This window comes from Microtus oregoni, unplaced genomic scaffold (genome assembly GCF_018167655.1).
Source record: "Microtus oregoni isolate MIOR12 unplaced genomic scaffold, Mior012 000004F_ref0000308, whole genome shotgun sequence".
In the NCBI taxonomy this organism is placed as follows: Eukaryota; Metazoa; Chordata; class Mammalia; order Rodentia; family Cricetidae; genus Microtus; species Microtus oregoni.
The window spans coordinates 4,512,029-4,527,729 of record NW_024543063.1 but is presented as its reverse complement, the minus strand read 5'-3'; the positions used below and the strand labels follow the sequence as shown (position 1 = coordinate 4,527,729).

At 45.9% G+C, this 15,701-nt stretch overlaps 1 protein-coding gene across 9 annotated transcripts in view; it reads right to left on the bottom strand.

Moving 5' to 3' along the window:
* Positions 1-15,701, bottom strand: part of Hdac4 (histone deacetylase 4) — a 257,499-nt gene that overhangs the window by 57,635 nt on the left and 184,163 nt on the right. For all 9 annotated transcript variants that reach the window (XM_041649679.1, XM_041649678.1, XM_041649681.1 and 6 more), the window contains 3 exons: positions 11,468-11,588; positions 5,519-5,640; positions 1,749-1,880 (listed from right to left, as the gene is read on the bottom strand). In XM_041649679.1, the coding sequence (XP_041505613.1) occupies positions 1,749-1,880; positions 5,519-5,640; positions 11,468-11,588 (375 nt within the window). The remainder of the gene's footprint in view (positions 1-1,748; positions 1,881-5,518; positions 5,641-11,467; positions 11,589-15,701) is intronic.

The window sequence follows — 15,701 nt, the reverse complement described above, 5'->3', positions numbered from 1 at the left end:
GTGAACCTGTGTTCCCTGGCCGATTCAGGGACCTCCATATAGGGTGTAGGCCTCTCCTTAAGGACCTTTGCTGTTCCCTTGTTCTACCTGAATCAATCCTAGTCAGAGTCCCTTTCTCTCTGTTGCCTGAGAATAGTCCTAATTGGAGAGTCTTTCTTGTCACAGCTGCCCAGGTGGTTATAGTAACCTGGGTAGCACAGTCTGTTTCCCAGTTTTACTTATTCATCAGGCTGTAGCTCAGACGCCATCTTCTTCTCCACAGCTTTCCATACCCAGCATAGCTTCTACTGACCTTGCCCTTGTCTTGAGGGCAGACTCTCATATAACATAGTTCAGCAATGACCTGTTCTGTCATGCTGGCCTCCCCAGGACATCTCCTTTGGCTTGTGCCTCACACAGACAGCAAGATCCCACAGGTCATGCACCTCTTCTCACTGGGTCTGTGCTCAGCCCAGTCTCAACTGCCTCTCAAGGAGCATTAAGCAACAGCAGTCATTGAGGTGTGAGGCACCCAGAGCAGCCTGCTGGAGACCCTGTCTCACACATTTGTCAGTGTAATCTCAGAGCCTAGGCACGCACAAGGACTGGCTCATACCAGGTGCTGCTATAGGCAGCCAGGCTGCACATCAGTGTGAACAGCATCTACTCATGTGCCCCTACAACTCCCAATTAAATTTCTCAGTGAGAGACAGGTGAGTGTCTGTTGTAACACTTATTGGTCTCTCTAGACAAGACATATCTAATAGTATAATCAGGGGACAGACAGCTGCATGAAGACCATGATAAAACTGAGTTCTTAAGGTCTTAACGCTTCTTTGTGCCTCTAAATAAGGAGTTTCTAAGAGGACAAGCAGGGGACAGACAGCTGCATGGAAAGGAAGACTGACAAACACGAGTTCCCAGGTACACAAGTGGCATGATCTTCTTTGCACAGATTCAAGATCTATGAGCCCGTCCTGGAGTGAGGGCTCACAGTGGCTCTGTGTCTAGAAGGTCACATACTCCTCTGTCCTGATGGCAGGTAAATGAGACTTGGGTACTAGCTCTGAAGGATGGCAGCACAGGAGCCCTTTTGTTTTCCCCTGGGATATCAGTACGTTCACTGAAACAAACAAACCAATTGGGCAGGTGCTACTCACAGACCAAGAACTAGAACCCTGGCCTTCAAACGGTGTTTACAAGGTGGGAACTCCCTCTAGGTCAGCTCTGACAGCTTACTTTTCCCTAGATGCTAACATTTTTAGTGATGGGATGAGCCCAGTCGAGGTGAGGACTTAACCTAAGAGGAAAGTGCTTGAAGGAACTTCCTGGGGTGGGGAGGGCTGTATCCTGCTGCTTGTCCACCAGCAGGTGGGGCCAGTTTGTTCACTGAAGTGTAACTAGCTGAGCTCCTTGCTCTTCCTTCCTCTGCTCAGCTGGGCACACTGGTGGGGAACAATCTGGAAGGCTCCAAGGCCCCAAGATGCCCGAGGGCAGCAGAAAGCAGGCAGAAACATGCAGTTTTAAACCCACCTTCAGAGAAGCTCTGGGTATAACCCTGAAATGCCAGGCAAGACAATTCTCTCACTTAGGCCCATTGGCAGCCCGTGGGGGGAACTAAGCCAGCCATTTAAGTCCCCCACCTCTAGGTGGCTGGGCCTAGCATGAGGTAATTGTGTTGGGTTGACACACTTGTTAGAGGTCTCAGAGTAGAGGGTATGTATTAGGATGGGGTGGAATAGGTTGGGCTTACCTGTTCTCTGACATACCTGTGACATCCAGGGGTCGCTTTTTAAGAGCAGTGGCCACAGGGCCATCTTTCCTGCGCAACAGGGGGCTGCTCCGTCTCTCAGCTACTTTCTGCTTAAGCCTTGACCTTAACTTCAGGTTGGGTTCAGAAGCTGTTTGAAGGGAGATGTCGTTACAGCCAGGCAGACACAGCTGGGGTCATGGGCATCACACCGGTGGTTAAAATACACACAGCTGGTAAATTTCCACTGAAGTACAGTATGGAAGCAGGACTCTTCTGCTAGTTGGCTCAAGCTCCTGTTAGTCCCATTAGTGGGTGCAGTGGGTTGGGACTGTGCTTCCATCTCACCCTGATGACATTACCACAGTCTCACTGTCTGATTTATTGGGCATAGCAGAAACCACTGAAGTATGACAATCACTCAGTGAGGATGTCTCTTAAATAATGGTCTCCTAAACAATTCACCTGGAACTTTAAAGTAGGGCTGCTTTGAAATCTGAGGAGACTTGACAAAGGCACCTTTCAGTCAACCGTGAAACCACTGCAGCCTCCAAATCACAGGCTTTGTTGTTCACCCGAGGACACCCGCATCTCACAATCCACGAGCAAACACCAGCCAGATCCCTGCAGACTCTGTGAAGGCCAACTGAAACTCCGAAGCATGAGGTTTATGACTGGATAGGCTGTTTCTCTGAACTGAATGAAGTACAGCTCAGACCCTGACTTTCTTTGCTGACACTGGCTAAAGGCACAGCTGAGGTTGGGACCTGGCTTGTTTTTTAAAACAGTTCTCCTGTAGACAGAGTTGTGTAAGTACCTGCAACTGTGAGGCCATGATGGAACTAGTGGGAAACTCAGTGGGAAACCCTGATGCAAAAAGGCATGGGACTCTTCAGCTTCCAGAGAAGTACAGCCTGGGAGTGTCAAGCCAGCCAACCTGCCAGAACTCCCTGTGTCTATCCTGTCAAGCTTGGGCAACATGTTGATATGTGAAGTTGTGAGATGTCACCTTAGTCTCTCTGAATCCTGGGAGAAGTCCCCTTCCTTCATGTGGTGCACGTGTGCATGCATGCATACACACACACACACACACACACACACAGGTCAGGGTTCTAAGGAGGAGGCCTGAGGAAGCTCTGGCTCGAGTCATCAACTGAATCTTCTTTAGGATAAGTGCTCAGGCAAAGTGCAGATTTAAGATTCTTGGGAAGAGTGGGACTAAGCAGGTTTCCTAAACAGCTTCCCAGAGAAGTAAAGGCAGGTTGGGTCTGACTGGTTCATAAGAGACGAGAACCTCAAACTGACAAAAGCTGCTCCCTTACCATAGCTCGTTTCCACACTGCAGGAAGGCCCTGTAGGTGCATACAGATGCCATAGGCATGGGCCACTGAGCTGGGTCATTTCCATGTGGCCCTATGCTAAGTGGAGCTGAGGGAAAGGCTTGGTAGGACAAGTCACAGGGTGGAAGAGTCCAGTCTATCCAGCAGTTGAGGGAGTGGAGCAAAGACTTCTTCCAGGTCTTCCTTGACTCACTCAACTGCTTCTAAGATCAGCTGGGTGAAGAGTGTCTCCTAAGCCACTAATGTGTGAATAGCTGGGGATGAACTCAGACAGTTGAGTTCTGAGCATAAAAAAGATCAGGCAAGCCGCATGATATTTTCATGAGAGAAGGAAGACAGATACAGAATATGTGTAAGCAGGTATCTCAGGAAGGCCACCAAGGCCTATGCAAATATGCTTGGAGTACAGAAGAAAGCAGCTGGAGATTGCCAAGGGTTTATTTCACTTTATGTATAAAGATTAAAATCCTTTACAGACTGAGATGGGCAAACTATTTGCAAAGTCAACATAAAGTAGTATAAAGTCAGAGCCAGGAACGATTCAGATATAGTTATTTGAGACTGTCATTTTAACTCAACATGGTACCTCACGCAGGAAACCTCACTCACTGTGTCTTTCACATCACCATTTCATCGGAAACACACACAAGTGCGTTTAGCATTGGCAGCATCAAGGGCTGGAAGAAGCCATATTCAGTGTTCTGCAGGCCACTTCCCTGAATACCATAAGAAATTAAGGATTTCCACTTTCTCTGGACTCCTTATTAGTAGTATTATTCATGAGCTGGTGGTGCCTCTTAAAATTTGGAATGTAACCAAACCTTAATTAAAGTTTTTCTGGAGCCTCTCCAGAGTGTAAAAAGCATTCTTTCCTTCCTCTATTCTCAGGGTGTGGGGTCTGTATGTGGGCTGGATGACAAGGCTTGAAGTCAACATGGCTGTGACTTGGCTTTCAACAGTCTCCAGAGAAATGCAAGGACCAACAGGGGTAGGCTGAGATCCCTGGAGAAGCATTAGGGCCCTGTGGACAACCATGGAGAGCCACATGGCTGTGGTGACTACCAGTGGCTAGTGATGTAAGTGTTCTGTCACCTGTTTTGACAATCTCTGAAGGAGCATACTACCAATTACTGGAAGGCTCCTGAGACTAGGACCACTAGCACCACCATCGGTAGAAGAAGAACAATAGCTTGCAGTCCTGCTGCTTTAGTGCTCTGGGCCCGTCAGGACAGTGGTACGCACTGTTTTCTCCCGTTGAGCTCTGGAGGAAGCTGTCTGGGGTATTTTCAGGAGGTCTATCCTTCAGTGAGGGCTGACTACTCTGCATTTAGGCTGTGTCTTTGTCCTTCCATAGCAAGTCTGTATCTACCAGGAATGCAACAAATCCGACATGGCCATTCCATCTCACACACTTCTAATACTAGTCAAGCCCTGTTTAGGCCGAGTTAATATAAAATGTCCCTCCATTCAACTAGCAGCCCCTGGTTTCTGTTTGCTCAAAGACATGCCAAATTATACCTGACAGTCCTCTGAAACTTCCTAGTTTAGGAAGGAGTAACAGGTGAGCCTGTTTGTCTCTGTGATGCCTTGCAAAGAAGCCACTATGCAAAGCTCTAGTGCAGCCTTGCTTAGATAACAGAAACTTGTAATTTCCCTGACTTGTTTAGTAAAAGCAGGTATGCCCCTCGAACCTCATTTCTGAAGGAAGTCCAGAAAGAAGTCTCCTGCACTGCCCTGCAGGTTGGGGCTACACCCTCACTACAAAGGCTGAGGTTATGTAGTTCCACACCCTCTCAATAAACCTCCAGAAAGCCCCCCCTTCTCGCCATCCCAATCGTAATATCCACAGCCCTTCTCTAAAGTCCCCATCCTCTACAACAATCACCCCCCAAACCAAGAATGTCCTGGTTTGTCTTCACTTCTAGCATATTCCTCTTGTTTTGACAACAGTCTAGTCCCCTTTACAGTCTTTGTTTTTAAGAGCTGATGTACAAAGCTGTGGGCCAACAGTGGTGTCCCTGCAGGACCCAGCACATCTTTCTCACGGGGACTTGCCTTCACTCTGGACACCTTGATCATCCCTGTCTGGTGCTACCAGAAGCCATAGAGAGTTACATCCTCACTGACCTTGGCCAGCACATCCACAGGAGCTGTCTTACTCCTGGAACTACCCTTCTGCTCTGGACTGTAGAGCAGAGCACACTCCCAAGGAGGTTACACAAGGTGCTCTGGGGATGAGGACAAGTTCTACAATGCAGGAGTACATGTATGAGACTAATTGCTTTAGGGATAAATCACAGGGAAGCTTAGGGTCATTTTAAGCAGTATCAGAATGCAAAAGCCAGTATCCTAAACTAGCACAAGATGTCCAAGTACTACCTGTGGCTCAAAAGGGGTCCCTAGACTGCTGTCAGGATGGAAGTGCTCAGGCAGCAGACTGCACACTGACCTGTTTTCCTAAGAGGGAAGTCATCTTTGGCATCATACATTCCCAACACTGGGTGGTTGTAGGAGGCTGATACCCCACTCTGGGGCGGAGAGCTCTGGTCAAGGGAGCTGTGCTGTGTCTTCCTGGAAAAACACAAAGACAGATGTCAGTGTATCCAGGCATCCCAAGCCTTGGCATATCAAGTTTTGAAATGTGATCTTTTGTTAGTCCTTCTTCTCCAGGGTGAGGTCAGAGTAAACCAAAACAAGCAACAGTACCCTACGGCCCATTCTCTGACCAGAACTGCTCTCTGGGATTCCTAAGCCCTCACAGGGGTTGTCTTTAGGATGCAAGCAGTAGACGATCAGTGGGCCCGGCCATGAGAAATACAAGAAAGGCTTCAGGCAGTGAGATGGGGCAGCATGAACTCCTAGCAAGTGCTGGTAATGCCCACATCTGTCTGTCTCCTCAAGCACAGGATCCCTTGAGGATTTTCCTTTTGCAGAATATGTCTATCACTCATGCCCACGACAACAAATCCCCCAGCCATCTCCTTTTTGGGACAGTTCAACAGCAGCTTGAATCTCTACCCTGGAAGTAACTAGAGGAAGTAAACTTCTAATGGCCAAACACAACTTAAAAGTCCTAAAAATGGCTAGATGGGAATGGTTGCAAGTAGATAGATGCTCAGAGCAGAGAGGAGGAGGCAGGAATTGGGCTGCAGGATTAAGTACTGGGCACTGTGGCCACCCTAAATGACCTTTAACCAAGTCTTCCTCTGAACTCTGAGAGCATGAAACAGTCTATGGTCTTGAAGACAGGAGATCTGCTTAAAGACTCGAAACACATTTGCCCATTTTCTAGCTTAGACTTCGTCAAATGATTTATTTGAATATACAGTACTCAGCATCCATGTATCTGGAGTTATGTGAATCTAGACTAGGAGCTCTCAGACATGTCAGCACAAGTATATATTTAAATATCTGAAAGCATATAATGCAAAGAATGTACTAAAGGGACTCTCAGAAACAAATCTAAGAGGGCAGCTCTGAAGACTTCTTCAATGCTAAGTTACAACGGGGTCCTTGACGTCCCTTTTCTCTTTCCTACAACACAGATGGGGTGTGTTTGTGTGTGTGTTAAAAAGATGGTCAACTACAGGAAAACAATTTAAATATGGTAATTAAAAGAAATGTTACGTTTCATGACAGGGTTTCTTCCTACTGAAGAACAGTTGGAAATCTGGTCACTCCAGATCCAGTAGATCTCTGCTTACTCATCTCACCTCTCGAGATGCTGTCAATATTAAATAAAACCCACTTTTCTGCACAGTCTGCAAATGAGCTGAAATAAGAGGCTGCTGTGGACCACCTGCCTTGAACCAGAGCCACAGCTCCCAGTGCTGCCTACCTCGTCCTCTAGAAACACTTCCTGGAGCTGCAGCTGTAGCTGGCAGTTATGATGTACAGCCAGTGGGGCCTCTGTGGGACTCTAGAGATTGCAGAAGGGAACCTTCATGTCCCCATAACCAGCTCCCTTGTAAGGAGCAGCCCCCTTACCCATGGTTCTCAGCATTTCTCTCTTTGCATGCCAGGAACAAGCAGCCACTTGGGAAGAAATGCCAGCAGATAGCCTTGGTATGCCCTTCAAATGCCAAGCTAACACACCTCACCCTGGGATTAACTCACTAAGGAAGGATCCAAATCCTATCCCTGGCTAAGTTTGTATCCCCTAACTCCTATAGTTCATGCCCTATCACTGTACCTATTTACACACCCACCATATAAAGTTTGTAACTTCATACTCACCCCACCCCCACAACACAGACTCACATATCCTCATATCCCAAAAGTTAGGAACACAGAACAGTTTCTAACTCGCCCTGATTTCTAGCCTAGGATGCAGACAAAGTCGGCAGGAAGATGCTCGTTCGCTGACCAGACCTTTTCAAAGAGGAAGTCTTTGGAACTAGAGGATGTACGTCAATGGAAAAGTACCTGCCTAGCATGTGTGAGGCCTGGAGTTCAAGTCCCAGTAGCACCCCCCCCAAAAAAAAGAAAGAAAAAAAAACAATAAATAAACAGAATAAAACTAAAGGCAGTTCTCATATTACTGTAGTTAGAAAAACAAATAGTATTGCTTTCTTTCTAAATGCTACCTTCAATGTGGTATAAAATAACACAAAATCAAGCATTTAAATTCTATCAACAACTGGCCTTTCCCATTACATCAGATTTATACCAGTGATTAAACTAAACTCGTTAATCAAGTGAAACACCACAGTCAAACAGAAATGTGTGAGCTACACATGTAATTTACATTTTCTAGTAGCTACATAAAAATGAGAAAAAAATGGGTAAAATTAACTTTAGTATTCTACTTAACCTGAGATATAAAAATACTATTTTAACATATAATTAACATGAAGTTTATTCATGGGAATCTTGTGGTCTGGATTTTTTGCAAGACTAAATTTTACAGGCCTGGGAGCTAACACATGATACATTGCACTTTGGGGGCTCATAAGTTTTAAGGCTCAAATTATGGACACTCACCTCCCTACATGGATTATCATCACCAAACAGACTTTGAACAGTCCCAATTCCAGACTGTTCCCTTTGTCCCTTTGTTGGTGATTCTCCAATACTGTTTTGCTGAGTTCAGTTTTATATGACTAGAGCGGTGAGGGGTGGCTATGTGTTTGTCCTGCTTAAGGACACTGCGTGTAAGTTCTCCACACTGCTGCACAATTGCAGTGCACGGTGATCCAACCTATCAAGCCACTCACCTGCTAAGGTCCTGAGGGTCATTTCTGTTTCAGCTGCTAGGAGCACAGAGATTAAGCTTGGGTGTGTACTTGAATCCCTGGGCAAATACTAGAAAGCACACTGCTGGGCTGTAGTACCATTTGAAGATCTTCTAAACCATTTCTAATGGTATTGCACCACTTAATGTCCCCCCAGCCAACTGTGCAGGAATAGTCATCCCTACTTTGCCACCCCCGGTTAAAGAATAGCTAGCCCTGTAGGTGAGAAGCCGCATCTCACTTGGATGGCAACTCCCACAGCTTATCTTGTGGCACACCTGTTCACATCTTTAGCACACACACGATAAGTTGCAGCAGCTTCACACACACTTTACAGATGCATTGAAGCATTTCCTTCTAGTCTACTGCTCATGTGTTTTCTTGAAAGGTGCCTTTCAAAGAGCTGTTTTAAATGCTGATGGTATCTGACTGTTTCTAGTAAAGGGCTCGCAGCTCGTGACACTGATGAAGAGACTTCGCCAGCTCTTACACTTCAGCTCTTAAGGGTAATTTCATTGCTGGAAATAAACCCCTCTCGACATGTTTCCTTCTAAAAGTTTTGTTGGCTTGGCCCGCATGCTCAGACCTCACTGGCTGTCGGCTGTTACCGGCAATCACCACATGATGTGTGAAGCTGAGTAGTGGTTTAACTCTTTCTCTAGAAGACTGTGTTCTGCCATCATGTCTTGCAATGGGTTAGCCACTGCACATGAGGGTTGGTCAGGATCCTTGCATGTTCATCAAACGCAATAAAATCAAACTGAATTCCTGAACGGTGTGTCTGATATCAGGGTCTGCCCTTTCTAGTCAGCTTACTCCCAAACTGTTTCAGGGAAGAAGGCCTTATGCAGGTTAGGATCTCCCTGGAGCAACCTGTACAGGACAAAGTTCTAGGAAAAGACCTCCTCCTCTCCCCTCTCCTCTAGGTACTATTCCTTCAGTCTCTCAGTATGTACCTAATCCCCTCCCCCATAAAGTCTCACCTGTAGCAGGGTACCTGCTGGCTCCTCCACAGCCCCTGTTCCTGTTGGCCTTTCTCCCAATCCCTTTCTGATTCAGCAGTCCCATCTGTTTATACAACTGTGACTGCCCCTGCACAGCTGTAACTCCACTCACAAACCTCACTTCCTGCAAAGGTGCTACTTGAAACCCTGTATTTCTTGTAACAGCCCCACCCCCCTGAACTCCCTAGGTCCTAAACTGGACTGTTCATCTCATCTTCTTCTTTGAAGGTGATCCCCCTGCTCCCTGGTGTGAAGACAATCTTTTAACAAGTTGGCACCAAACCTGCCCTAAGCAGTTCTCCTTTTCCAAGTCCCGCTATCTCTCCTATACCCAGTCTAGTCCTGCTGCCCTCTCTAGCTTGCATCCTTGTGTCCACCTCCAAATCACCAACCCAACTGCTATCGTTGGCTGCAACTCCCGGACCATTCTTGTAGGACAATGGAGCCTCTGCATGGCAGAAGCCCAGGCTGACCTCTGCAGCAGAGGCTGCAGACCACACCACAAGCTAAGGTTCTCTCTGGCTCTTCACCTGCCCCGCCACATGACCACCCATCACTACTCCTCATGAGCCACCTGCCTCACCCTCTTCTAAGCTGCATGAAGACCAGTAGTGTACTTTAGTTGATCTGCAGTGTATGCAGCTACAAAGCAAGTAAAAGACAATGAAGAACCTAACTGTACAAATGCACCTCCCCAGGTTACGTTGTGGTAACGGAAGTCATCTATACAAATAAATCGACCGTTTCAGTGGGATCAGTGGGGTTTTAGTGGAAACAGTAGGCCATTTTGAAACTAGGAGAGCTATTTTTTCCCTTGAATGAAATTAATGACTACATTTTGATTTAGGAAAACTATCCTATTGCGTCTTTCTAGCAATGAAATGACCCTTAAGAGCAACATAACATAATTTCAAATTAGCCATGTGTTTCGTGTGAGAACTGGCCAAGTCTCCTCGTGGGCTCTATACTACACCACAAATGGCCCACGCTCAAGCCTTGTTTACCCTGGACAAGTTAGCTGCTTGTATCTCTTGGCACAGACAAGATCCTGCTTTGGTTTGCTCACTATGCAAGCTCTGGCCCAGGCTGATAGCTCTTCCAAATTCTCTCCAACTTTCCCAAGGACTCAGTAACTAATCATAAAGATGTTGTCAGGCCAGGCCGTGGTGGTGCACGCCTTTAATCCCAGAACTCAGGAGGCAGAGGCAGGAGAATCTCCGTGAGTTTGAGGCCAGCCTGCTCTACAAAGTGAGTTCCAGGACAGCCAGTGAAACTCAGCCTCAAAAAGAGGAGAAAAGAAGAAGAAAACTCAAGCTCCCCAAAAGGCATTGTATATGCTCAAAAATGACAGTATAGGCTCAGCTCAAGCTGGACTATATAGAAGGACTGCTAAAAGCCTACAGTCAGTATTCCTTAGGAACCTGTGAAAAAGAGTCATTTTCATTATCTTCCCTTGACTCTGGAAAAGGAGACAGAGGGCTGTCCATTGACATTTGCCTGCTATTGCATAGCAAAGGCCCTGCCAGCCTCCAGACTCCTTTAGTCCCTATTCATAATTGATATTTGTTATGCATTTCAAAGTTCGCTCTAGCCTCCTGGCCCTTCTCACCTCCCCCACGCCTTCTCCTTCTCTATATAATGCAATGTTTCACCCCCTACCCTCTTTATTCTTGCTTCCCTGTCCAGTTTTCTTCTTTTTCTCTTTGCTCTGGACAATTCCACACGCCTCTCATCCCCTAACCCCCACAAACACACACAATATAAAACCATTGCCCTAACCACGGACCATCCATTTCAGTGGTTTCTTGGCTGGGCTAATGCCAAAGTGCTTTCAGACTCTGATTAAGCATTAGATTGGAGTTGAGTAAGCAACAGTGGATAATTAGGACAGAAGTCCTCTGCAAGTGGTTCCTATGGTGTTTAAGAATAGTGACTTGGTACTCTGAAGATATCCACCCCTCATTTGACTATAACCCCTCATCTGTACAGTAACACACACTATCCCCAGACCTCCTCCCTTCAAATCCGGCTATATAGTTTTGGGGGTTCAGCATCTCTACCACCCCTACATTAGAAGGTCTTTGAAAAACTGGGTCCTCTCAAACCTGTCCACAGAGCTGAGTATGCAAAGCACCCAAAGAGGAGGCCCAGGTCACTTACCCATACCAGTAGCGGGGATCACTGGAAATGCAGTGGTTCAGGTTCCGGTGAGCCAGTGCCTTCTTCTTGTTGAGAACAAACTCCTGCAGCTTCATCTTCACCTCAGTGCTTGCTACAGCACCTGGGAGGAATATCAGAGTGAGGAGGAGGGGAGCAATATGGAACAGGAAGTGCAAGGTACAAGGCAGGAGCCTTCTGCAGGGCTCTCCCAAGGCCAGGGAACTTTAAGGGGAGGTCTTGTCTCCAAATACTGCATGACTGCAGTCTACTGAAACACACACTTCAGCAAGGGAAAGGCTTCTGTGAGCAAACACAACTTATATCTGCAAGGAGTTTGCATATCCCTGCATTAAGTTTCAGAGCCAAGTGCTAGAAGCATGGTGGTTCCAGTCTCTCTTCTGAACAAGCAGCAAATTCTAAAACAGAGTTCCATGCAAACAGAATTTCATACCTGGTCACTCAGAGGGACAAGGTCTGTTCTACTGGAAACCTGGTGGACAGTGTCTACATATATGATGCATATGGCTTTGTTACCATCCAGTGCAGCCCTGTCCCCCTCTGCCTGGTGCTACACACTCTTTTGGCAAGCAGTACTGCCATTTCACTCAGGTGGAAGTTGTGTATCCCAGGACTTTCTTGTGGTATGATGATTGTTGCTGAAAGCTGTGTTAAAGAAAACTGTAAGATCCTAGAAATGGACTACACACGCATGCCCCAACTTGCCACGCACAGATCTACTGCAGATACCTTAGTACTGTGCCCACCCATCCTTCTGAAGAATACACCAAGGACTCCTATGAATGCTATCATACAGTATTCAGGCACCATCTTGAATGATCCCCAATACTTCATGTAGCACATAGGACCAAGAGTAATCTTATCACACAAACAGCATCAAGATATTTTGCTAACACATTTTACAATAAGCAGGTATTCTAAGGCCCAGAGGTTGGGTGAAAGTCTAGAGAGGTCAAGGGCACACATCTACCCCAGTCTCATTTCCTTTAAAAACCTGGACAGTCTGATGCCCCGCATTACTTTTTATGGAGTCTATTCTGGGTTTTTCTTTGCCACTGAACACCATAACTTCCTTCCGTCTTTTAAAAGCTTTGCCATTGATTTTTTTTTCAAAAGTTGGATAATAATCAGGGGTGGGGTTCTGAGGTTCTTGACTGGCGCTAGCGAACCCCTAGGTTCAATCCCCAAGACACCAACCAAAAAGATAATCCTTTCAGCTAGCCTTTTGTTCTTATTCTGCATTTGTTAGGATCATTTTCCTGGCACTAGTACCATTTCAGCACAGGAAAGGTAAGTGGCTACTATCACTAAGAAAGAGTGTCTCCTTCTGACCTTCAATTCAACATCTGCCCAAGGCAGGGTTATTGCTGGGTGCGCACTCTCTGGTCCTGCACAGCAGACCAACTGCTCAGACTGATGCACTGTTCTACAGACATGGAGGGTGGGAGACTCTGCAGAGCCTCTCACGGGAAACCACCATACTTAAATCCTAGTCACCTGCATTCTAGTCTGTCTGTCAATGCATGGACTTGGAAGGATCCTGTGCTTGTGGAAATGTTTGCTCCACACGTGATACTCCTGAAAGCAACAGGTTAACACTAAACAGAAACATGAGGAATGGAAACCAAGAAAAGATAATGCTTGTAAACACACTAAGTATCTTTACAATTACCAATAAAGGAAGTGCCTTGTGGCATGGTGGGGGCAGAGAGCAAGTCCACAGAAGAGACTACTTAAAAGAGAAATGCAAGCCCAGATATAAAGCAAACTTAATATCACTGCTAAACATATGAAAAATGAAATAATCACTTTCACCATTACAATGATATTTATTATTATTATTATTATTATTATTATTATTACTACTACTACTACTACTACTACTACTACTACTACTACTACTACTACGGGGGATGCTGCTGACAGACCAGATGATGGTGATGACATCAGTGGTGAAATTAACAATAGAGGCATAGAGGGTCACCTCTCTCTTTCCATGCCCAGAAGGACGAGGGACAGGAAGCTACATAGGTAAGCATGGGTTTTTGGTAAACAGGATGAGAAAGGCCTGTAACTTTCCACAAACCAGCACCTGCTAGCACCTCTCCTCACAAAATGGGAGACTCTAGCAGTTACTGAATCCAAGAGAGCTCACAGAGCTGGTCCTGGGCTGAGCCTTGTGGGCCACATCTTCACCCTGACTCCATAGCATCACTTGGGTGAATGGTGATGCGGGACAGCAGCCAGGTGGCGAAACTAAAGTTTTCAGGGTTCAAGGTTCAGCACTGACTTGTCCTGCGGATGACACCATCAAAGCAACCGTAGAGGCACAATTTCTGAAGTTCAGAAGGAAACATCTTGATTCTTGAGTTCCACAAGAGAATTCAAAAATAAAGTTTTGTTCAGCCTACTCTGTTTCACTACTGCTGGCTCAAGCTCTCTTTCCACATATTTCTCTAATAGAGGAAAAGTTCTAGAATCAAAAACATAATAATGAATAACAATTGTATTCCTATTCTTTTAACCATATCCATACTGATTATCACTTATCCACAGGACAGATTTTCAGAGCTCCTGAGATGTGTCAGCACTGTCCCAACCAGTGGTAATAGTACTATTCACATACCAGCAGGCACCAAGGTGAGGTCTCAGTAAGTAGTCAATCCACGTAGAAAGAGCAAAGAAATAGCAGACCTGGATGGTGATGGGGTCTGTGGGTAGGCCCTTGGGAGGGCATAGTGCTGACCAGCCTGGCATGGAGGTACAACTTGGCTTCTACCTAATACTCTTTCTCATCTTTCCTATGCCTGAGGGGAAGGCATGGATTCACAAATAGGACAAAGGATCACCTTTAGGATTGGGTGACCGACCTCAGACCCTAGATTTGTATCTTTGTCTCTCTAATGCAGTGCTGAAGATGAGTCCAGGCAAAGCATGGTGAACAACAGGCCAAGTGCTCTGTCACTGAGTACCACCCAGCCTGGCATCACTTGCAGCCAAAGGCACATCATGATGCCATGCTATCTGCACTTTGCCCAGTGCTTGGAACTAAATGGCTAGCAGATACTTCAGATTCCCAAGTGTCTCCAAATGGGAACATGGCTGACAAAGGTAGTGCTGTTGTTACTGAGAGGGAAAATGCATGTACTCTTATGAACTCACTGTCGGTGAAAGGAAATTCATTATTTCTTACCAATAAGTAAACTGAAGAACGATTAAGAATTAATGTTTAACACTGTAAATGTTTAAAAATGTATACAAGATTCATTAAATAATGAATAAAGTCAGTTAAACAAAACCTTAAGAAAGGAGATAACCAACACTTTGCACTGGTTTTTCAAATGTTTAGAAACTGAAGGTGCCTCCTGCCATTTGCATTTGATGGTATAAACAAGAATCTCCTTCATGGCAGAGCTGCCTAGGCCCGACATAAGAGCATCTCCCAGTGTTGGTCTGTTGGCTGCTTTCTCCCCACAGAACAGCATTCTTAGGGCTTCGAAGCCTATGCAAGCTTGCCAAAAAAACTCAACTGTGCAGTTTATTATTAATAATAAAACCTGACCACCCAAATCCACAAAGTGAAAACCACGGCTGCTGCCTGTGATGGGACTGGAGTGCGGCTGAGAACATTCCAACACCAGGTCAACAAAGGGCGGGGCTTAGCACACAGCGCAGAAATCGTTTCTGACTCATAAACAAACCTGAGATGTTTTCTGAAGTTGTATTCTATGAGCCTTGAGATAATATTTTTATTGGACCATTTTCGTAAGCTCTGAGAAATCAATTTAGACTGAGTTGCTTTACAGCAACTAGAAAAATTGTTATTTATTGGTTGGTTGTAGCACAGATTGACTGGTTAATGTTAAAAATTTGAATTGTAATCTTTTGATAAATAACCACTATGTCCCCTACTCCAAAAACAACAGCAGCAAACCTAGTAAATAGGATACACACTGAGGCACACATGAACCATGAATGAGGGAGGGAGTGGCCAGTCCCAGAGCTGGGATGAGTCCAGCCTAGGCATTGTGCCAGTGGCACTGGGATGTGTGCATGTACTCTGTAGGGCAGTACCACCCTACATGCACACAGCCAAGTCCCTCACAGACTCCTATGAGGACAAGGTGATCATTTCCCAGCAGAAGGCAGCCCTCCAAGAAGAGCGCTAGGCAGGCCATGAACTGTCTTCCTTGGAGCCGTAAGGCTTGTCTAGACC